Genomic DNA, 22,865 nt, shown 5'->3' on the forward strand with positions numbered 1-22,865 from the left:
CTGTTAGGTTTTACAGTGTATCTTAAAGCAGAATAAAGCAGCGTCATTTAAATTGAGTGAGAATGGGAAAAAAATACCCTGAATAAATGAATTGCGAACACTGCAGAGGACAGACATTTGAATAACCAAAAAAAAAAAAAACCTTGTTGAGTTTGCAGAATGAGTCTAAAGGCCCGTTCACACCACGGACGATAACTATAAAGATAACGATAAAGATATAATTCTAAAAATCGTTCTCCATATTAAAGAATAACAGAGTTCACACCACAACTATAACGATAAAGATATGAGGAACGACATCTTTGGGATCACTTTCAGAACGATTTTTTTCCAGCTGTCGAACGATAAAACACTGACAGCCAATCAGAATCCATTCTAATTTAAAGGTCTCGCGCATTTAAAATGGATCTGGATCATCCGGGCGTGCGCGTGCTTAGAATAAAAAGACCGTTATCGGTCGTTGGTGTGGACGCATATATAGTTATCTTTATCGTTATCTTTATAGTTGGTGTGAACGGGCCTTAATACTGTAGCTTGATAAATGTGCAACTATTAATGGTGGTGTGCATGTGTAAAATAAAAAAAGCCCCTGTGAGGAAGGCAAAAAGACGTTAAGGAAGATGGATTTGTGTGAGTCTGGATTAGCTCTGCTGCTTAATCTATGAATTCTTTATTCTTGAGTTCTATCTGACAGGTCATTACTATTCAAAGGATAAGGGCGGCAGGGCAACGTCTAGACAGCCACCTCATTCACATTGGACGCCTGGAAAGGACACAGTTCCATCTCAGTGAGTGAAGAAAAGTAGAGGACAGCATTATACATCCACATAGCAAGATGTATGAGTGGTATGCTTTTTCTTGGATGCATACCACTTTTTATTTTATTTTTATTTTTTTTTACTTCTTTTAGAAGTAAAAAAAATAAAAAATAAAATAAAAAAGGGTTTAGATTAGGGTCCAATTCTCACTATTAACTAATTATTCTATGACTTTTCAATAAACTCAATACACTCATAATTACTGCTTATTAATAGTTAGTAAGGTGGTAGTTGTTAAGTTTAGGCATTGGGAAGGATTAAGGGATGTAAAATATGGTCATGCAGAATATCCGGTAACACTTTATAATAACTGCATGCTATGAATAATTAGTTAAGCATTAGTAAATAGTTAATTAATCATTTATAAATAATTAATAGACATATTTTATTAATGATCAGTTAATCATTTCTAAATTATGTATTACATTATTTACAAGCCAGTTATTTAGGTGTTGTCAGTGGTTCATAAGATCATTTTGAAATTTTAAGTAAATGATTAATAAACTATTTAAATGTACATTTATACATATTATTTAGACATATAGTAATAGTTACTCAATGTGTTAATAAATGCTTTATTAACATGTATTCCTGCTGTAATTCACGATTTATTCAGGTAGTTTTAAAACATTTAGTAGTTGTCAGTAACTATTTTTGTGAGGTCATCTAAAGTGAGGACTATTTATGCTTCGTAAAGCTTTTACAAAGGAGTTTTAAAGGCTCAGTTATCTTCTAAACAGAAAAGGGAAACAAACACAACAGAGTGATACAGAAAAAAATGCAAAAGGATGCAAAAAAAATAAAAAAAAAATAAAATAAAATGTACAACTGGTAACTTGATATAAAATGAAAAACAAACATCTTCTACATAAATAAAAAACATAAATAACTGAGCAGTAAAATGAAACTAAGCCTCTGCAATCTGATATCAAAATACATTACTGTAACGTGTAAACATTGCTGAATAAAAATGTACCAGGGCCAACACTGGATTACATGAGTGCCAAAATACAACAAATATAGGCTATATATATATATATATATATATATATATATATATATATATATATATATATATATATATATATATACATATATATTTATATTTTTTTATATATAAAACAATAATAATATAATAAAATATTTCACAGTATTAAAACTACATCAGTACTAACTTTCAAACATTAGAGAGCAGTGCAGATTGTGGATGAGTTTCGGTTCTGTATCACAGTGTCTTGTGTTTCCTTTTTCTGTTTAGAAGATAACTGAGCCTCTAAATCTCCTTTATAAAAGCTTTAGGAGGCATAAATAGTCCTCACTTTAGATGAGCTCACAAAAACAGCTAACAGTTAAATGATAAATTGATCATTACTAAAGTATGAAAATACAATTATTAAACACATTATAGATATGCAAGGATAAAGCATTTATAGCTGTATTTATAAACTGCTTATTAATGTCTAATAATGCTTTGTAAATGATGAATTAATTATTTACTAATGCTTAACTAATGATTCAAAGCGGGCAGTTATTATAAAGTGTAACCACGTGTTGACCAGCTTAGAACAGCTTCAACAGATTTTGTTGTAAAAGGCAAACTTTCATGTATTGCTTTATATGTATCTGAAGTGTGGAGTGGCCAGTTTAATTAATTGAAAACCTTAAGGCCTGTTCACACCGGGACGAATTTCGCGCGCGATATTCGCCGACGTTTAACGCCTTGTGACTAAACAAAGGGCGTCAATGTGAGTGTGCACACCGGCGCGAAAAACAGCACACGTAAAAGCGTCATTTTTTAAAAAACGCCTCGGGTTCGTTTTTTTTTTGGTTTGACGCGCCGCGTCAAAAACTATCCGACCAATGAGATTGGCGCTTTTGTTCACGTGTCTGGAGCTTCTGAAGTTACAGTAAAACACAACTTGGGGGCGCTCAAACACAAAACGGTCTTGCTGAGCACACATACATAACGGCGAAGAAGATATACACCAAGTAGCATCTACACTGCCGGGAAGAAATAAGACGAGGAAGATGCAAGGCAAGATGATTGTAGAGCTGCTGGTCTCGTTGGTGTCGGAACATAAAGAACTATATGACAAACGCGACATCGACTACAAAAATCTTGATAAAAGAGAACTGTTATGGAGTGGTTTCTGTTTTACATTAAGCGCCATCAGGGAATGAATTTGCATGTTCACTCGGCTCATCGTCAGCGAAAATCGCTTGGGTGTGAACACAAAAAACGCGTTGAAAAATGCTAGCGAATAACGCGCGCCGATATTCGTCCCGGTGTGTAGGGCCCTTTACATGTTGATTTTTTTTTTAATGAAATCTGCATGTTTCTTTTATTATCTTTTATGTTCATCTGCACAGATTGCAATCAATCATCCATCTAATACCATTAATGTTTTTACCAGGGGACTAAATATTCAGTAGTTAATTTCATAACAACACATCCAAGTACATCACTTATACCGGTTTCAAAGTGTTGTTTTACTCCAACCATGACCATGCAAAACATACTATGGAAATTTCATCAGATTGCACCACACCATGTCTTATTGTTGATGGATTTTTTGGGACCAGTTTACTTAGTGGTCTGAAGCACTCAATGCTTAAAGCAACCAACACTTACAACCATTGTGTCAATCAAACCTCTTCTGCTAATGTAAGAGCAGCCTGATATTTAGGCTTCTATACAGAGTGAGTGGCAGTATCTGTGTATGTGTGTGTGTGTCTGTACATAATGTAAATTATGTCCCATTAAAACTAAAATCCCTGTTCTTCTGTTGCCCCATTGTCTTCTGAGTGCTGTACTGCAGTAAAATGGCAGAAGAAAATCCAGTAATTCATTGGGCTACTGGGCGGAAACAATTAGAACAGCTGAGGTGCAAAACTGATACGTGAATATACAACATGAACAGGCATTGTGCAGAACTACCTCGTTGCTTTATCTATGTGTACACATGGTGTACAGCACTGGTGCAGAGTTAGAGAAGATTGGTGGGTGTTTTTCAGTGTGTAAGTGGTAAATTCTTGTATGAATGAGATCTCAGTTTTTGGCTTTCGGTGTTGGGTGTTTGCACATATTAATTAAAGATACACGCATTTAAAGTACAGAGGGAATTGTGGTTACTGCTGTGTTGTAAAGTAGGTCACAGTGAAAGCGTGATAAATAATGAAAGAGGAATCCTTACTATAGCTAGACTCAAACTCCCACACAAGCTAGCGGTTAACACTACAAACCAGCGGCCTTCAGCACGAATAACACACAAGCTGAGCTCAAATTAGCACATCTCTTTGAATGTACAAAATGTCTGCAGGAAATATTGACCACTCACTGAACATTTTGTCTATCTAGCAGCAGTCTATTAATGCCATTTGCATCAAACACAATTGAATCCAACTGGCAAGCAGAGGGTGTTTTCACATTTGGTCCATTGAGAAGCTAAGGCACCATTACTACCTCTTGGTTCACTTCAAGGCACATGAGTTTGGTTCTTTTAAAGATGATTCAAGTGTAACAGCACCTTTAAAAGAAACCCTGTCATCACTTATTCAAGTTCAAGTTGATAAAGGTAGGGTGACAGTCCCGAAACTGGGAGCTTTGGCCCATGTCCCGCAAGACCTAAGCAGTGTCCCGCATTTCAATTATGTCTGTATTATTGTATTTCTGAGTGCCAGTCACAGAGCCGGTCTCAATTACCAAAGCTGAAATGAATAAATCTATTTAAAATATTATCATCCAATGTAATGGCAAACAGGCTTTCCAAGTAAATCAATACATAGCATAATTGTTACAAAGGGCCCTGTATTCAGCACTTCAGGTAATAGATTTATATTAGTAGGGGTTTCTGACTGGGAGTTGACACATTCAATAGGCCCTATTTTAATGATCTAAGCGCATGATGTAAAGCGCACGGCGCAAGTGCACGGTCGTGTCCGAATCCACTTTTGCTAGTTTAACGCCGGGAAAAATGGTTGTCCCTATTATCTTAATAAGTAAAGGGTGTTTTTTAGGCTTAACGTGCAATAAACCAACAGAGTCTCATCTCCCATTCCTTTTAAAAGCCTTGCGCTTGTGCCATGGCGGATTTGCTATTTACACCAGGTTTTTGTTGGTCAATGGCGCAGTCTATTTCAGTTGCCTCAAAATAGCAACGCACCAACAATGCGCCTGAACACTTTTTTCAGACCAGCACGCCCATGGGCGCACAAATGGGCGCAAATGTATTTGCTATTTAAACAACGTGGCGCAGGACGTGAAAAAGATAACTGTGTCGGGCTGAAACTAGCAAAAAACACTTGTGTCGCGCCTGGTGCCGCATTGCGCCGGGTGTATGATAGGGCCCATAGACTATGGACTGTTAACGTCCCCTAGTGGAATTACAGAGTAGGGGAGTAGGGCACAACGTAACGCGGGGTTAAATGTAACACGGACCTTTTACATAGTTAGTCAGGGTCAAGCAGGTTGTGTTTCAGCATATTTTCTCTCGCTGCCAAAAGACGGTCTCCCGCTGATTTGTGGAAAGTTTTGATAAGATTTCATGAAGATACTGGACAAAGAGTGTTTTGACACCATGCAAGTAAATTTTTTCCTCATCCGTTTTTTTTCGGTTTCTGAGTTGGGTGTGTACGTCACCAAATCTAACTTTATATTACCTTAATAACTGTCTTGTTGGCTAAAACACAGCACCATTTTGAAACATGTCAGCAACTCCTAGCAACTGTTAGCTAGGCTTAAAATATTTTTTACACAGCGGGGTTAGTTGTAGTACAGTGTTACAACTAAGCCGCCAAGTGTACAACAATAATGAAATGAAAACAGGAGGCCACACAACTTTTCAGGTTTGAGTATTTATATATATATTTATTTTACCACATTTAACTTTGTTGGACTTTCACAAACAATGTTGGAATTTAATCGTCAAATTATGATTTTTAAAAATGGTAGGTCCCAAATTTTTTTTTAATAATTTGTAGCAGAGATGTGAATGTTGCTTGTGTAAAAAAAGAAAGAAAAAAAGATTAATCTAACTTCATTATTTTTTAAATAACTGAGCCAAAACAAAAATGTGTTAGGTTGTGCCCCGCTCTCCCCTACTTAGAATGTGCTCAAAGGGCATAAGTTGTTGTTATGAATCCATAGAGTGTATAGAGTTAGCCTCATTTCATAAAGTGGTGTTATTTAATCATGTGCGTGCATCTAAAAGAAAGTTTCAATGTTTATATATCTTATTTCACGGTTTATGAGTTATAATCATAATTCTGTTTGTTACTTTAATTAGGCCAAATTAATGTCACCTATATGGTCGATCAACCTGCCTATATTATCTTATTGCATGTTTATAATTGTTTACAGAGTTCTTCCTTGTTGTTTATATCTAGCATAAGTGTAATTGCCTTTCATTGTGTATATACTAATTGTTGATATTGTCGAGTACGCTAAGAAAAGTGCTTTGTCATTCTGTTATGCATACGCTGTCTATGTCATTGATGCTACAGCTGCGGTTTCGAATCCCGGTCTGACCAAAGTTAAATAATTAACAGATAAGATAACAAAAGTGAATAATATGACTTCTGGCCTTAAGTCGTTCACCACCCACTGGATCAAGATATGAAAGCACACCTGTATCTCACCCAGTAACAATGGAGGATGTATCGGAGATTCTGAAAATGATGCTGCAGCTTTAACAAGAAAATCAACAACTTCAATCTACAGTGTTACATGTGCAACAGCAAATGGACATTAACAGAGCCTCCTCAATCCACCAAAGAGTCAAGTCATCTTCATTTATATAGCACTTTTAACAATGTAGATTGTTCCAAAGCGGCTTTACAGTGATAATAGGAAAATAAAGTAACAGAGATTGTTTTGGCTTTATAGCAGCTCTAGAATAAAGTTATTGTCTCTAGAATAAAGTTATTATATAGTTTTGATTGATTCACTTCCGTCACAACAATCATTAGTTATTAACTTAGGGGCCGCTAACACGACACCGTTTTAACAGAAAACTCTTCTGCGCAAACTTTCAAAAACGCGAACCCGTGAGAACGCTGATGGCGTGAACATGTGTATTATTTAACACATTATAGACTTCTATAATTCAATGTCAGGCTGCATAGATCAGGTCAGCCGGAACCAGGAACACTTCCCATAAATCCTGATGTACTCGTTACATCATAAGAAGAATGGCATCTACGCTAATTTTAGTGTTTTTGTTTATCCCGAGGTTTTCCCGCAGCCTGCCGGATCCAGGCTGTATCCAGATCTGATGAAGGACCTGCGCCTGGACCCGATGTCATAGCTAAAGTGCTAAACTAGTTTCTCCTTATGGAGGATCCCTTTACCACTCTACAGATAAAGCGTTGTCGGGAAAATTCGGTTCGCATATCTACCCCGAAGTGATAAAATTCTGTATCAAAAATGTTAAGGCCAGACAAGTAGTTTTTTAAGGCTTAGTTTGTAGGGAATTACAAACCTGCGCACATATATTCAAACGCGCATACCAATAGACTGAACTCGTAATATGCATGTGCACGCCATCAGCGTTCTCACAGGTTTCGCGTTTAAAGTCTGTGTAGAGTTTCCTGTTAAAACGGTGTCGTGTTAGCGGCCTCTAAGTTAATAACTAATGATCGTTGCGACAGAAGTGAATCAATCAAACTAACTTTAGCTGGAAAATAACTTTATTCAAGAACTGCTATAAAGCCAAAACAATCTCTGTTAAACTATCTTTGTATCTCTGTAAAGCCACTTTGGAACAATCTACATTGTTAAAAGTGCTATATAAATGAAGATGACTTGACTTGACTTGACTTGACGAGTTCAGTATAAGTATACGTGTTTGAATATATGTGCGCAGGCGTGCAGTCCTTCCCTACAAACCAACCCTCAACAAACTACTTGTCTGGCCTTAAAATTCATAATACAGAATTTTTATCACTTCCGCATAGCCACGCGAACCGGAATTATCCCGCCAACGCTTTATCTGTAGAGAGGAAAAGGGAGGGGAGGGAGGCCGTCACAGGGGAGAGACTAGTGGACACTTCAGGACTGCATTGTTGTCGCAGCAGTGCCTTTGCCATATGACAGTGCCTTTACCAGAATATGAAGACTGGCTACTGCCACCACCTCCTGTAGTGGATGATGACTTCCTTCCCCGCGCAATGGATATACCACCCCTACCTCCTAGACACAACATATCAGATTTGGTGGAGGAAATAATCACTAGCCTGCAGAAATTAGGGAATAAAGATGAATCTCCCTCCTGCGCATCAACACCTGAGTACTGTGAACCCGAGATGTACCCTATGGCAGCAACCCCACCGCAGAGGGCGCGTAACTATCCAAAGTCCAGGCATCCCCGAACAGCACCTACTGCAAGCATGCCATTCTATAGAGACACAGGACAGCATCCTGACTACCCTCAGCTATAGAAGATAGACAGAGGGCCTACACCCAAAAATCCCTGACTTCACCAAGGGAGGCCCACAGGACTTGGCATGACTGAAGGTCTCATTAGACAATCTTCTACCTGAGGATAGAGATTTAAGTATCAATCTTAAGTAGCAATATGGGCAATCTCACCAGTTAGCCTTGTGGCACATTGCTGATTAAATGGTCGACCCTTCTATCCAGCCATGATGCCAGTGGATTCTAAAGGTTTGCATTGAAAGTCAGAGCATGCTAGACAAAAAGGGGGATGCCCAGGAGAGTCCAGTTCAAGTGTGGCTAAACCTCAGGACAACCCGAAAATTGTATGACCCTACTGCACAAATACCCAGCATTATTTGAATCAGTGCCAGAATTTCAGCCAGCTCACCAAAGAACAGAATCAGGCAGCACAGTGTCATTTGAAAACCAACTGTAAGGTATGCAAGGGCAAACATCTCAAGGCTCTTCAAGAGTTGAATGAGAGAGTCAATAAGAACAATTGTCTTGTCAACAACACCAATGAGATCTTGTACCTAGACCGACCATTAGGCTGCAGTCGGGTACTGTTAAATGTCATAAATGTAAATTCATCAGAATGGAGAACATACCCTAGAGACATTTGCCATTTTGCAAGCAGCTGCTCAGAAACTGAAGCTACATAGAAAACCAGAAGACTTTGCTCTGAGAACTGTTAGACAGGACATGAGAGTCAAACATAGAGTCAAACACACCACCTTCAGTGTCCTTCACCATCTCTCCAGCCTGTCTGCCTCAAAGGGTCTTTAAGATACACAGGTCATTTACTGCAGACCATTTGGGGCTAGCTGAACACACATGTCCAGCTGCAACCCTACAGAATAAATACAGACACCACAGAGGGCTGCCAAATCCTTCCTTTGACAGTGTTCAGCCCTTCCTATTAATCGGCTCTGACTATCCTCACTTAGTTACCCCGATTGAGCCTGTACACTTGGGTCCTCCCGGTGGACTGGCAGCAGTGAAGACGAGACTAGGCTGGACAGTCCAAGTGCCTGCTAAGCTTGTGCGACATCCACTACTCACCCAACAATGTCTCAATATCAATTAATTCCCCTTCCAGTGAACTGTTCAGACATATTGAGAAACTGTGGCAACTCGATGTACTGCCCTACGGGAGTGAGAAACTTGCAACCAGATCCAAACAAGATCAAGAAGCCATCCACCTGCTAGAGGCAAATATTTTGGAGAGGAATAACCCCTACCCCCTTTAATCCCTCACAAGCCTGTCTGCTCTATTTTGAACGAGCTGGTCCCGCCCAGCCTCCCTCTCCCTCTCCCTCTCCCTCTCCCTCTCCCTCTCCCGCCTCCTCTCCTGACTTTTGACAATAATTTTTTGTTTTCCGCCAATCCCTCTGTTCATCATTACTCCTTTCTCCAGCCCTCAGCCACACCTGATACCCAGCCCTCGCTGTCTCCCATCAGTCCCTCAGTTCCTCATCAGCTTCTCTCAGTGGCGCTGCAACACCTGGGGTCTGCTCGCTGTGAGCCAGATTCTCCTGTGCGTGGAGATCCTGTGGCTCCGCCTCCGGCCTCAGATCCCGTCGTGCCACCTCGGCCCATCACCCTGACTCCTCTGCCTTTGCTCCTTCCTTCCTCAACTCCAACAGCAACCATCGAGCTTTCGGCTCCACTGGACTACCTGGATCAGACATCGCCATCATATCACCACAGACTTGCAGGCCGTTCGCTGCTCTCTAGCCCTCCACCCCTACGGCTCCGTTTGGCTCAAGCTCAAGCTATGCCTCAGCCCTCAGTCGTTCTAGCTCCACCTCAGCCCTCCGGTACCCTGCTTCCATCTCGGGGGGGTTGTCGCAGCAGCTCCGTCGTGGACTCAGGGACCGTCAGCTTCACTCCTCTCCTTCGGCTCTCTGTCTGCACCTAGGGCTCCACCTTCATGGGCTCCGTTACCTCCAATCCTCCCCAGGGTGGCGTGGAGACCCTGACCACCATGGCTCCTCCCTCCAGCAACGCTGCCATGGGACGCTGTCCTGGCTGTGGCCTGGTGTGCCATCAGACCATCCCTGCTCAAGTCCACCCCCTGGTCGAACCCACCATCTTTACCTTCCTGGTCTTCTCTGCCTGTCTGTCTGCCTGCTCTCACCAGCCCTTTGCCTGCCCCTCTTACCAGCCCTTCGCCTGCTCCTTGTCCACCTCCAAAGCCCTCTCTCTCCCTCATCTCTTCTACGGCGCAAGGTCACGCCTTCCGGGAGGGTGCAAAATGTCACAATATCACCCTATTTGGACTCAGTTGCACCTTTTCCTGCAACTAGTTTGTCGTCATGGTTTCGAATTTGCCTTTATATGCAGCATAACCGTTACAGCTAGAAACTTCCAAGCAAGTGTGTTGGGACATGGTGGAGCTAACTCTGTAAGACTGGAAACCCATGGGTATGTTTTAAGGTGCTAAAGAAAATATAAAATAATAATTATAAAAATGTGTAGATTATACTTACTACAGGGTTCTGACTATCTTGGTGTCACATCAGTGGGAGCCAGTGTGGAGTAGCCAGATTTATTTTAACCCTCTGATGCTGGAATCCACAACAGTGGACAGATTTTAATAGTCATTATTTACACTTCGCACTTCACACCATTCTTTAATAGCCATCATGGCGATCACCTTTGACCCTTTCCCATAATTCTATATGACTGTGCCCTTTATATGTCAATGTGTTTTTATTTATGACAACATAAATTCAGCATGGCTGACAAAAGTAGTTTAGCATTAAATCTTCCCCAAACTTCCAGAAGATATTTTTTTCCAGTAGAAAAAGATCTAAGGAACGCTTTTCATTAATTCATTAAAGTCCCCATGAAATCAAAATTGACCCTATTTACTTTGTTAGCGCATATTACTAGTCTTGTGGTGAACAATTAATCCGTGCAAGTAAATATAATTTTTTTTTTTACCATGGTAATCTTTAATCAAAATCTGAAAAGTTTCTTAAGGTCTGGAATGGCGTCTTTTTCTGATGACGTAGGTTTGACGGCTTGGTTTGAAAACGCTTAACCACTCCCCTCAAACCGTTAGTCTGCTATGAGCGAGAGATTGAGAGGAGGAGCGCTAAGTAAAACCCTGCCCTCTGTTCAATATTCCGTTTCACTTGGAAATACGTCATAACACTGGAGAAAAGTCGTTTGCAACTTCCGGTTCACGGGGACTTTAATTATTAATCCAGTTGTTGTAATTTACATTCCATAACTGAAAATACATCTGTCCACTGTAAAGGACACAATCAATTAAAAAGCATATTTGATTAGGTATTTCACAGATCACATAGATATTTTAATTAAATTACTGAATTATGTTGATTTATGTGGTTATGAGACTGTACTGTAGCCCTTTAGCACTGTAGCACTTTCAGATCTTCAAACATCTCAGATACTGATCTGTAACATTTTCTACTCATGGAGAGATCATAATTTATTAAAGAAAGCTATTGTTGTAAAATGTACTTTAAAAGTGCATATTCTTTGCTTAGGGTACTTACAAATTGACTTACATATGCATTACTGTACAGGACTAAATGCATGGTGGACTATCTAGAAATAATTGAATCATTCTGAAAATAGATTAAAATATATATTCTATGTTTTTTTAAGATATAACATATGTTTTGAAGTAAAAAAAACACACACTGAACAACAGAATTTTACTCTTTACAAGTTCTTTACAAAATCTACTGCTTTGTCTCTGACTAAGAGCTTCACACCAAAATTGTTCTTGCAACGGCATAGAGTGCATTAAAAAGTGTTAAAATGTCTAAATATTTTAAATACAGCCATTGTAGACGCTTTCTCAAGATAAGAGTGTCAACTGTCTTCATTCAAAAAACGGTTGATAGGACCGTGTTCTGCAATAGCTTGGGGCTCTAAGAGCTTTGGAAGGTTGATGATTAATCCAGAGCCAGCAAGGATCAAAGCAAGGATCAAAGCCTTCCACAGCAAGTAAGAACTACATCATTAAAGCAGGGAGAAGACAGCCAAGACTTCACCGAGCTCATGGAGCAAGGAATCATAACCTCCTCTCAACATATCTCCAGGGGTCCAGAGATAATGAGCAAGGGAAACTTCCTCAAGTAATTGCAGCCCTTGAGGACTACAACAGCATCTGTGCAGTGACAAAATCGATTCCTTCAAATTCCAATTCAGCGGAACTTCTCAATCAGACAATAACATTATTGCTTATGAGATTGACTGAAATTTGTTGATGTAGAGTCAGTCAAGTGTTAGAAGGGAGTAAAGAACATTAACCTTCACATCCGTCATTGCATAAATCTTTCAGACATATATGCCTTAAACAGAGAATAACAACTATAAAAATTCAAATATGTATACAGTATGTCACAAGATAATCCAAAGCAGGGAAAGTCTCATAAACTTAAAAGTTCCTACAACATCATTATAATAACTGAGCAATTTAACAAAAAGAAACTAACAATGACAGAAAGTGGTGTGACTGAATAACCTCAACAGAGGACATCTAAAAACAGAAATTATACCCTGCTGTAAGTACAAGTATATTACTGTGTCGGAAGTCGTCTGGAACATGGTGATGGGTGGAGCTTGAAAGTCCAGCCACAACTAATTCTAGGTACATACTACAAGATATTCGGGGCGATTTTGGACCAATTTCTCCCCTTCTGACAATCCTAGGTAAAGTCCTGATTATCTTGATGGCTCTACAGATTATTTTATCAGATCTTCCTGTGGTGTGAGGTGTGTTAAGAGTGGCTGAATCTGCTCAGAAGAAAGTCAGAGCCGCCCCGATCTCCAATAAAATATTCAACATCCCGAGGACAAACAAGCGCACGCTCTGAAGATTATCACATGAAACAAAACAATATCCAATCAGAAAGCGAGTTGACGGAAGATGTTCACACCGTCCATGTTCACACCGTCTCCAAGACTTCATCTGAAACATTTTTGCTTATAGAAATAACCTGTTGTCCGGGGGTTACATGCAAGCCTATAAGCCGACAACGCAAGTAAACCACGTTTACAAGACTAAATCGGGTTATTTCCAGGTAGTGACGTCAAAACGTAATAATTATCGTAAACGTAAAAAAACTTATCTGTATCTGAATGTCAAATAAAGCATTAACAAAACAAATAAGAGTATTACATGTCAGCGTAAAACTTATGGCTCATATATTATCCTCTCATGCAGTTACAGATTCAGGATTTTGTCAAGAAAGAGTCTGAGTTTGCGAAAAAATTTCTCCTTCCTTACCGCAAAACGCTCGCTGGATGATCTTAAATCCACAGAAAGAACGCGTTCCTGTCGCATATCACACATGCACACTTCAAGAAGCCAACAGATATCAGGTTAATGTGTTTACATGCAGGGTGAAATCAGCGTAAAGGGCAAAAATATAGCTGTGATGATCGGTTTATGCTTAAGGAAAAAGGAAAACGGGTTAACGCGTTTACATGAACACATGCATTGTCAGCTTATTAAGCATAATCGGGTTAAGAACATGCATGTAAACACACTCACTGTCAGAGTAGGTTTTGCTTTTGATGAAGAACTTACGGTAACACTTAAGAATACTGTTCCATCATTAATGAATAACTACATAGGAACAAATAAGTAAAGCAATATTAACACTCTAGCAATAAACTAACAAGAAACTCTTATTAACGAATTAGTAATTACTGAAGTCATTGTAAGTTTTTGAGGTTTTTGTAAGGGATTGGATAGTAATTCCTTCCAATGGATTTGGTAACATTTGAGTCATTACTAGTGGGTTACCAAGATCTTCACTTTAGAATGCTGATTTAAATAACTAGTAATTCATTTTGAAGGATGTAGTAACACTTGAGGCATTACTGTCCACAACCTTACAAAAATCTCAAAAGCTTACAATGATTTCAGCAATTACTGGAGAGTTATCATGTTTTTCACTTTAGAATACTGATCCAAATATTTATTAATTCATTCTGAAGGATTAGGTACTGTAATACTTGAGTCATTACTAGTGGATTACCATGATCTTTACTTTAGAATTAATTATATATGATGCATTATTCAAGTTAATTATGAACCTGTATATAGTAGTTATAAGTAGTCCTCTGGGTGTTATGAAAAAAAAAATAGTTACTGATTAGCTACTAGTGAACCACCACATTCAAATGAGCACTATTAATTACTAATTTGTTAATCAGAGTTTCTTGTTAGTTAATAGTAGTTACTAGAGAGTTAATAGTGTGTTACTCATTTGTTCCTGTGTAGTTATTCATTAATGAAGGAACAGTATTCTAAAGTGTTACAGAACTTACTTCTTGGTCATTAAAAAAGTCTGTTATATAAAGTATGTGTGCATCTTGAATAGCCTAAAATCCAGACACACTATATCCTGCATTGCATATGGTTGAGCACTTGCACTTGTTAAGAAACTGAAGAACAGATGGTTACTGTCATGATCCACACACGGGAAACGGGTTAGATCCAAAAGCAGTTTAATAGGGTAATCCGTAATCATAAAACAGTCCAGGCAGGGGTCAAAACCAAAGTAGCAATCCAATAAACAAGAACAATACAAAACAGGCAAGAAAGCAGTACTCAGAAGTGGTGTGACGAATAACAAGGACTCTGTGACAAACACTGAAACAAACAGGGTATATATACGCACAGATACTAACAAGGTGACGAGAAACAGCTGTGTGCAATGATCAATGATTAGACAGAACAGGATGATGGGAAATGTAGTGCATGAGAGAATGACACTGTGGGGGACAAGGACCTCGGCTACCAGACGCTCCAAGACACCACTACAAAACCCAGCACAAAAGTCCAGGAGGGAGGTGGAACGATGGAGGATCAGGGGGAGGGATGGAGGGCCAGGACCATGGAGGCGAACAGAGACAGGGGGTGCTGGCTTAGCTGGCAGCCAGGGCGAAGTAGACAGTTCATCGGGTGGCCAGAGCGGAGACTACCCTACAGGCGGCCAGGGCGGAGCAGACAGTCCATCTGGCAGCCAGGGCGGAGACTTTCCCTCAGGCGGCCAGGGCGGAGTAGACAGTTCATCGGGCGGCCAGGGAGACGACCCTTCGAGCGGCCATGGCGGAGACGACCCCTCGGGCGACCACGGCGGAGACGACCCCTCGGGCGGCCACGGAACAGGAACAGGCACCCGCTCAGGAACAGGCACCGGCTCAGGAACAGACACAGACACCGGCTCAAGAACAGGAACAGGCACCCGCTCAGGAACAGGCACCGGCTCAGAAACAGACACAGACACAGACACCGGCTCAGGAACAGACACAGACACCGGCTCAGGAACAGACACAGACACCTGCTCAGGAACAGATACCGGCTCAGGAACAAACACCGTCTCAGGCTCAGAAACAGACACAGGCTCAGCGGCGGCCATCTTGTCCGGAGACACTGGCTCGGCAGACGTGACCTGAACAGTCTCTGGATCGGCAGACGGGACCTGAACAGTCTCTGGATCGGCAGACGGGACCTGAATAGTCTCTAGATCGGCAGACGTGCTGTGTCTCCTCCATGCATGTAGTACTGCTACTGCATAAAAGAGGAAGACAGCCCTCTTTGCCGAGGCAGGACTGATGGTGGGCAGCTCTGAGACGATCTCCGAGATGACAGCGGGCTGCACGGGAACGACCTCCGGAATGACAGCGGGCTGCACGGGGACGACCTCCGTGACGACAGCGGACTGCACGGGGACGACCTCCGGGACGACAGCGGACTGCACGGGGACGACCTCCGGGACGACAGCGGACTGCACGGGGATGATCTCCGGGACGACAGCGGGTTGCTGTCATCCGGGTTGCGGGTTGCGGAGGAGAGACCGAGGCGGAGAGTGGTGCTGGAATTCGCCTCTAGTACCTCCTCCCCTGCGGCCTCCACGGGTCCCAGAAAACTTGACCAGGCGGGTTCCCTCAAATGATTGTTCATGCCTGACGGAAGGAGGCTCGGGGGATTTCACCGCCATGATCTCCTCCGTTTGACGGGCCCATAGCGCAAAACATTGAAAAATGTTCATCCGCGGTGGAACCTCTTCGGCTTTCGAATTACCCCTCTCGATGGCTGGGGAAGAGCCACGAAAACCCTTACCGGTGGATCTAAACATGACGGAGTCCTTCTGTCATGATCCACATACGGGAAACAGGGGTTAGATCCAAAAGCAGTTTAATAGAGTAATCCGTAATCATACATCCAGTCCAGGCAATAGGTCGTAATCCATTTGGCAATCCAAATACAAGAACATACAGGCAACACAGGGTATCAGAAGTGGTGTGATAAACAACAAGGACTCCATAACAAACACTAAACAGGCAGGGTATATATATAACACAGAACTAACAATGATAATGGGGAACAGCTGAGTGCAATGATGATGGGGAACAGCTGAATGCAATGATACAGTGATGGGTACAGACAAGGATTGTGGGGAATGCAGTTCATAATGTGGATGACACCGTGGGGAAGAGGACCTATAGTGGACACTCAGAGAACACAAACCAACACTGTGACAGTTACTTATTAAAGAGAAGTGCCCTCCTTCTGATTTTGTGAAATAGGAAAACCAAAAGGTAAGACTAAAGGGATCCCATGAGGGAAATTCAGACATTAGAGCAGCAGATGTAGATAACAGTTTCAAAAAGTAAAAAGTATACAAAACATAAAACGAATAAAACAGTGCAGTGTGTAAATTGTGTAGAATGCATTATACAGTAAAACATAAATAAAAATGCATCTAAAATGCATAGACTGCCTCTAAATAGAAATCTGTGGGAATCAGTCCCCTTATCTAATCACTGGCATTGCTTGGTAAACACTGAATAAAAGCATTCCAATGTTTGTGAAACCAACTGATCTAGGGTTTTATTTCAGCAAGTTAATTACACATTATGGGCACCAAAAGGGAGACAAAATAGCAAGGTAGTGTTTTCCTCCATTTAATTAAAAATCTATGTTGTTTCAAAGCCACATTCTTTAATATGTTCCTCTTGCTTTAACAATATGTCAATCTGAACTACTAGACTTCTGCTCACTGCTTGGTAACATTATTTGTCCCAATCCCAGACATATCTTGTTCTTGAACCACTATTTTTGATCCATCAGTCAAAAAGACATTCATATTGATTTGTTGCCTAATTGAGATGATTTATATATATATATATATATATATATATATATATATATATATATATATATATATATATATATATATAATCTGCAGCTGTTTCATAATGTTTAAGGGTCTTAATTATTACTCAAGTAGTGAAGCCAATTGAGCCCTGTTGCTTTTGGTGCACATTCTACTTCTGTTTGTTTATTTTAAATGGCTATACAGTATATCTTTTTATGGTGTGAAACCAACAAATTTTGCATGCATGTTATTTCTGTCATTAAAAGTAATGAGTTTGTAAGCATTTCAAATACAAAAGCTCAGCACTATTGGTCAGTTTGTGCTACGAACATAAAATACCAGACATATCCCACTTCTCATAAAAAAATTAAAAAAAAGTCTTTAAAAAATAATTATTCTGAACCATGTCAATTTTGTTACATTTGTGCACTTAATTTCCTACTTCTTTCTGTTCTTCAAAGTATTTATTTAATATACAGTTTATGCACAGTAAAGAGTTAAAAATTAGGGAATTTTTGTGAACTGATTTGTTATGAATGCTGAACATTAATATGGCCTAAAACGAATCTATGCCAACCAACCTCATGGCAATGGTAACAGGAAATTAATGTATTCCTTTCTTCTTAGATTGTCTTTAACAGGATTAAGAGTTCTGTGACCAGCCGTTATATAATCTGCCAGAAGTCTGTAACTCACTCCGACACTTTTCCACAAACCTGTTTCAACTGCTGACTGAGTGGGGGCAAGAACATATGCCTGTCATCCACCATAACTCAACTGAAGCCTACAGGGAACACAGTTGCTGTCACCCTGTTAAGCCATGCTAAAAGCAGCCCTTTTTCTGAATTTTACACTGCAAGGGTTTAACGACTGAATCAAGATAGCAAAGACAAGGTTTCTCAGTGCAACGTGGGAATGCAGCACTTTCACTTTTTTGTGCTAATGAAACTGAGCTCACAGAGTACATGTATAAATATAAATGAGCTCCAAGAATACAGTATGCACTGCATGCAGCATTCCTCCATGTATACACACACGCACACATGCATGTAAACTGATTAAGAGGAATCTTACTGAGCTGTAGAGGAAGCCCTCCGCATTCATGCCGATGTAGAAACCTCCTTTGACTCCCTGAATGGCCACCACTCTTAAGCCGACAGGGATGAGGTTGAAAAGAGCTAGGGAAAAAATAAGGAGGACATGTTATGTAAGAATATGTTTGGCACTACTAGAACCACACTAGAAACAGTGCTAAACTATTACCTAATTCTTTGTTTAACACTTCTATCTAATAATGCATTAGATAGGACTGTTAAACTAATGAAGACGGAGAATAGGAGCGCTGCTCAGGCTCTGCCGTTCTCCGCGCCGTCAAAATCATGCTCAGCTGGTGTAATCACTGGAACAGCTTAGAAGCAAAGAAACATCTGGCACACTTTACCCCACATCTACCATTTTGTTAAATTAATAGTTAATCTTTAGACTTTAGTTGGCATAGCAGGCAATTAAAAAACAAGTGTGCACATGACTATAAGTCAAGGACAAAATGTAAACATTAAACTAATTTTACCTGCTCAAGTCATCTGTATTTGGTAGACATGATTACCATAGATTAAGGGGGCAATGCAGTCTTCCTCCTTCTATATAGTTTTCAAGTGAAGGAATGAGCCTAGTCTGCTGATGCTCAGAATTGGGGCTTGGAAAGGTGCCACCATGCCCATGATTGAATCATGAGCTGATTCAATCTCACTTGAAAAAAATCAGTGCCTGCTGCTCTGTGGTGTAAATTTGCCTGAAAAGCTGTGAATACTTCAGTGGGTCTATCAGTTTCTATTTGTGCTGAAGCTTCTTTGAAAATCTAAAGGTAGTAGTTCAATACAGTTAGTCTACCATTTTGAAAAGTAGCTGTACTGCATAATACTATTAAAAAGTAACTTCTTCAAAGCAGAATTAAACTAGTACAAAAATAATGACATATCAATCAAGGTTACAGTATTAAAGCTTGCTATTAAAACTGGATGTTTGGGTGGACATTTTGAAGGTGCTGTCCCCATTAAAAAAATAAATTATCTGGCAATTGCTTGCAGGGTTAATAGGGGGAGGGTCATTCACAAAGGGCATTTTGATTGGACAGATGAATTCTGATTCAGAAACTGCTGAATTTGACACTGGCAACATTTTATTTTACATTGGTTGTTGTATTTATATAACTAAGACAAAAAAATTTGACATATTTTGAGTGATTATTTTGTTGATGAGTCAAGTCTAAGCAGTCTTACAGTAATGACTGAATACAGTACTGAATCGACAGGCTGTTCTGATACGCAACACATGTGTTTCAGGAATCGTAGGATCAAGACAGGAGGCACAAGAACTGTAATTCATTTAGACACGAATCTCAAAGTGAAGCACCAAGTAGCAGACGTCTAAAGAGTCAGCCCTCTGTTCCTAATCTGTCTGAGAGGAGACGCTGTCATAGTTACTGCATTCTGACAAATCTTTTTTACTTATGATTAACGACTATAAACGCAGACAGTCAAATTACCTTGACATTAATGATTAATCAATGGCAAACATTTTCATATAACCAAGTGGGATTTGAAAATGCGCAAGGTTATTTGCTGGTAATTTTGAGTACATCCACTTTACAAAATGGTTTCTTAAATGCTTCCATCTGATGACAAACAATTTGAATCATTTTGATGGAGGGGAACAGGAATGGACTGTACCACATCATCAGATTCTAATCTTATTGACTGCTGAAGCAGACAGTTTGTAATCATATGTGATCTATGGTGCCTCCACAAAACATGAATCATCAAATTTGCATTTTTTGAACACTCAGATGCTGCAATTTGCTATTGTTAAGCTCAGTCTGAACCTACATGTTAAAGGATCATGAACGCAAAAATCTATTTTTCCTTGCACTTTTGACATATCAGTCAGGTCAAGTCACCTTTATATAGACAACACAGATTGTTTCAAAGCAGCTTTACAGAGATAACAGGAAAATAATGCAACAAAGTTTGTTTCTGCTGTACTGCAGATCTAGAAGAAAATAGTGTCATAGTCTAGCTTAAGTAAGTTCAGTGATGGTTCATTTTTGTTGTAAAAAAGTTATTAATTTAGCTAATTTATATACACTACCGTTCAAAAGTTTGGGGTCAGTAAGATTTTTTTATGTTTTTAAAAGAAGTATCTTCTGCTCACCAAGGCTGCATTTATTTGATAAAAAAACAATAAAAAAACAGTAATATTGTGAAATATTATGACAATTTATAATGACTGTTTTCTATTTTAATATATTTTAAACTGTAATTTATTACTGTGATCAAAGCTGAATTTTCAGCATCATTACTCCAGTCTTCAGTGTCACATGATCCTTCAGAAATCATTCTAATATGATGATTTGATGCACAAGAAACATTCATTATTATTCTCAATGTTGAAAACAGTTGTGTACAATTTTTTTTCAAAATTCTTTGATGAATAGAAAGTTCAAAAGAACAGCATTTATTTAAAATATAATATTTTCTAACATCTAGCATCTAGCATTTTCTAGCATCATGAAATAAAAATGTAAATAACTGTTTTCAACATTGATAATAATCATAAATGTTTCTTGAGCATCAAATCATCATATTAGAATGATTTCTGAAGGATCATGTGACACTGAAGACTGGAGTAATGATGCTGAAAATTCAGCTTTGATCACAGGAATAAATTACACTTTACTGTATATCCACATAGAAAACAGCTGTTTTAAATTGGAATAATATTTCACAATATTACTGTTTTTGTTTGTATTTTTAATCAAATAAATGCAGCCTTGGTGAGCAGAAGATACTTCTTTTAAAAACATTAAAAAAATTACTTACCCCAAACCTTTGAATGGTAGTGTATATAACAGTGACGTCATCGTCCAGCTCAGTTCAGTTCTCATATAATGGTGTCAATGCAGGCATATCAATAATTTTGTTGAATATTAAATTAAGCAACTAAGCAACACTGTTAACCCTTGCTGTAAAAAAAAGGTCAAATTCTGACAGTATCATACCATTTTCCATTAAAACGGTAATATACCGTAGAAAGCAATGCATTCTGGGTTACATTTTTTGTTTTCGAGAAAATAGCCAACAGGAATATACTGTGAATTAACAGCGATCAAAGTCGACACTCAGAGGTTGTGTTCCAAATCACACCCATATTCCCTCATTCACTATTCCCTACATTAGTTTACTAATATAGTCCACTTGAATGAAAAAAGTGAGTGAATTGAGACACTAGGCGCGTTTCCATTACAGATTTGCGGAAAATTTTTGCGATTTTTTCTAAATATCGCTAAAAAAACTATTGCGAATTGACGGTGTTTCCATTAACCGATGTTATGCGACTAAAACGTCATTTTTTCCTCTTGCGATAAGTCATTCCAAAAATCATGGCAACAGACGTTGGTAGGTTTATATATATCACAGCCACCGCACTAGACATTATTATTATTAATGCAAGGAAACGTAGACGTGTTATCCAAGCATTAATGGCAAGGAAAGACCCTTACTGTGAGCGGCACATATGAGGTGTTTCTGGGTGTTTCTCACTCATTTCTGTTCCAAGGTCTTGATTGTGGCACCTCTATGGGGTTAAATACAGTTGAATTTAATAAGGAACTCTATCTCGTATTCTGTCCAAACACACCGCACCTTCTAAGTCAGGTGACTGTAAACGGGAGTTTTTGCGAAATTGACGTGTTTCCATTGGGTGTATTTCTAATTTGCAATTTCAATTTGCGCAATTTGAAGGGTAATGGAAACGTGGCTACTGATGAACACCTGATAAGCACGATCTCTGAAGGACAGAAAAACAAGAACAGAAAAAAGAGAAACACAAGAACTACAACTGACTTCCAGCCACAGTGTGAAAACAGTTTACAAACCAGTTTAACATTATTTCTTTCATACATGTACAAAAGTTCTTGTTGAGAATAAACAGATATTTAGTTGTTGATGTTTTATTGAAAATAATAAAGTTTGTAGTCACCATGATGGAGATCAGTATTTGCTTTAGTTGGGCTCTTGACCCTTGACTATAACAGTAGTTTCTCTCTGGGTGCTGTAACTGTAAGTTTATAAAGCATTTATAAATAGCTTTGAATTAATGGGTATTTAATGTATCATATATTGGTTAATCTACAACATGAAATCCAGCAATTTTTCTGTAATCAGTTATTATGAAGAATATTGAAATCATATAGTGCATTAAAACATTTTGAACTCCTGCTTGACTCAGACACACACAGACATCAACAATCAGCACATGAATCTCAACATGTGCTACTTTTTGATATCTCTGTGTTTCTACAAGAGAATATAGCCTGTTTCTTTGGTTGTGCCGTTATCTGTCATTGTAACTCATTACTGTAGTTTCACAGAGGTGGTAATGTAACACGTTTGATAC

General features: G+C 39.2%; 1 protein-coding gene across 5 annotated transcripts in view; it reads right to left on the minus strand.

Moving 5' to 3' along the window:
• fgf12a (fibroblast growth factor 12a) overlaps positions 1-22,865 on the minus strand; it is a 77,582-nt gene that overhangs the window by 6,944 nt on the left and 47,773 nt on the right. For all 5 annotated transcript variants that reach the window (XM_079877357.1, XM_079877356.1, XM_079877359.1 and 2 more), the window contains one exon: positions 18,486-18,589. In XM_079877357.1, coding sequence (XP_079733483.1) covers positions 18,486-18,589 — 104 coding nt within the window. The remainder of the gene's footprint in view (positions 1-18,485; positions 18,590-22,865) is intronic.

Source organism: Squalius cephalus (assembly GCF_949319135.1).
Source record: "Squalius cephalus genome assembly, chromosome: 7".
NCBI classification, from domain to species: Eukaryota; Metazoa; Chordata; class Actinopteri; order Cypriniformes; family Leuciscidae; genus Squalius; species Squalius cephalus.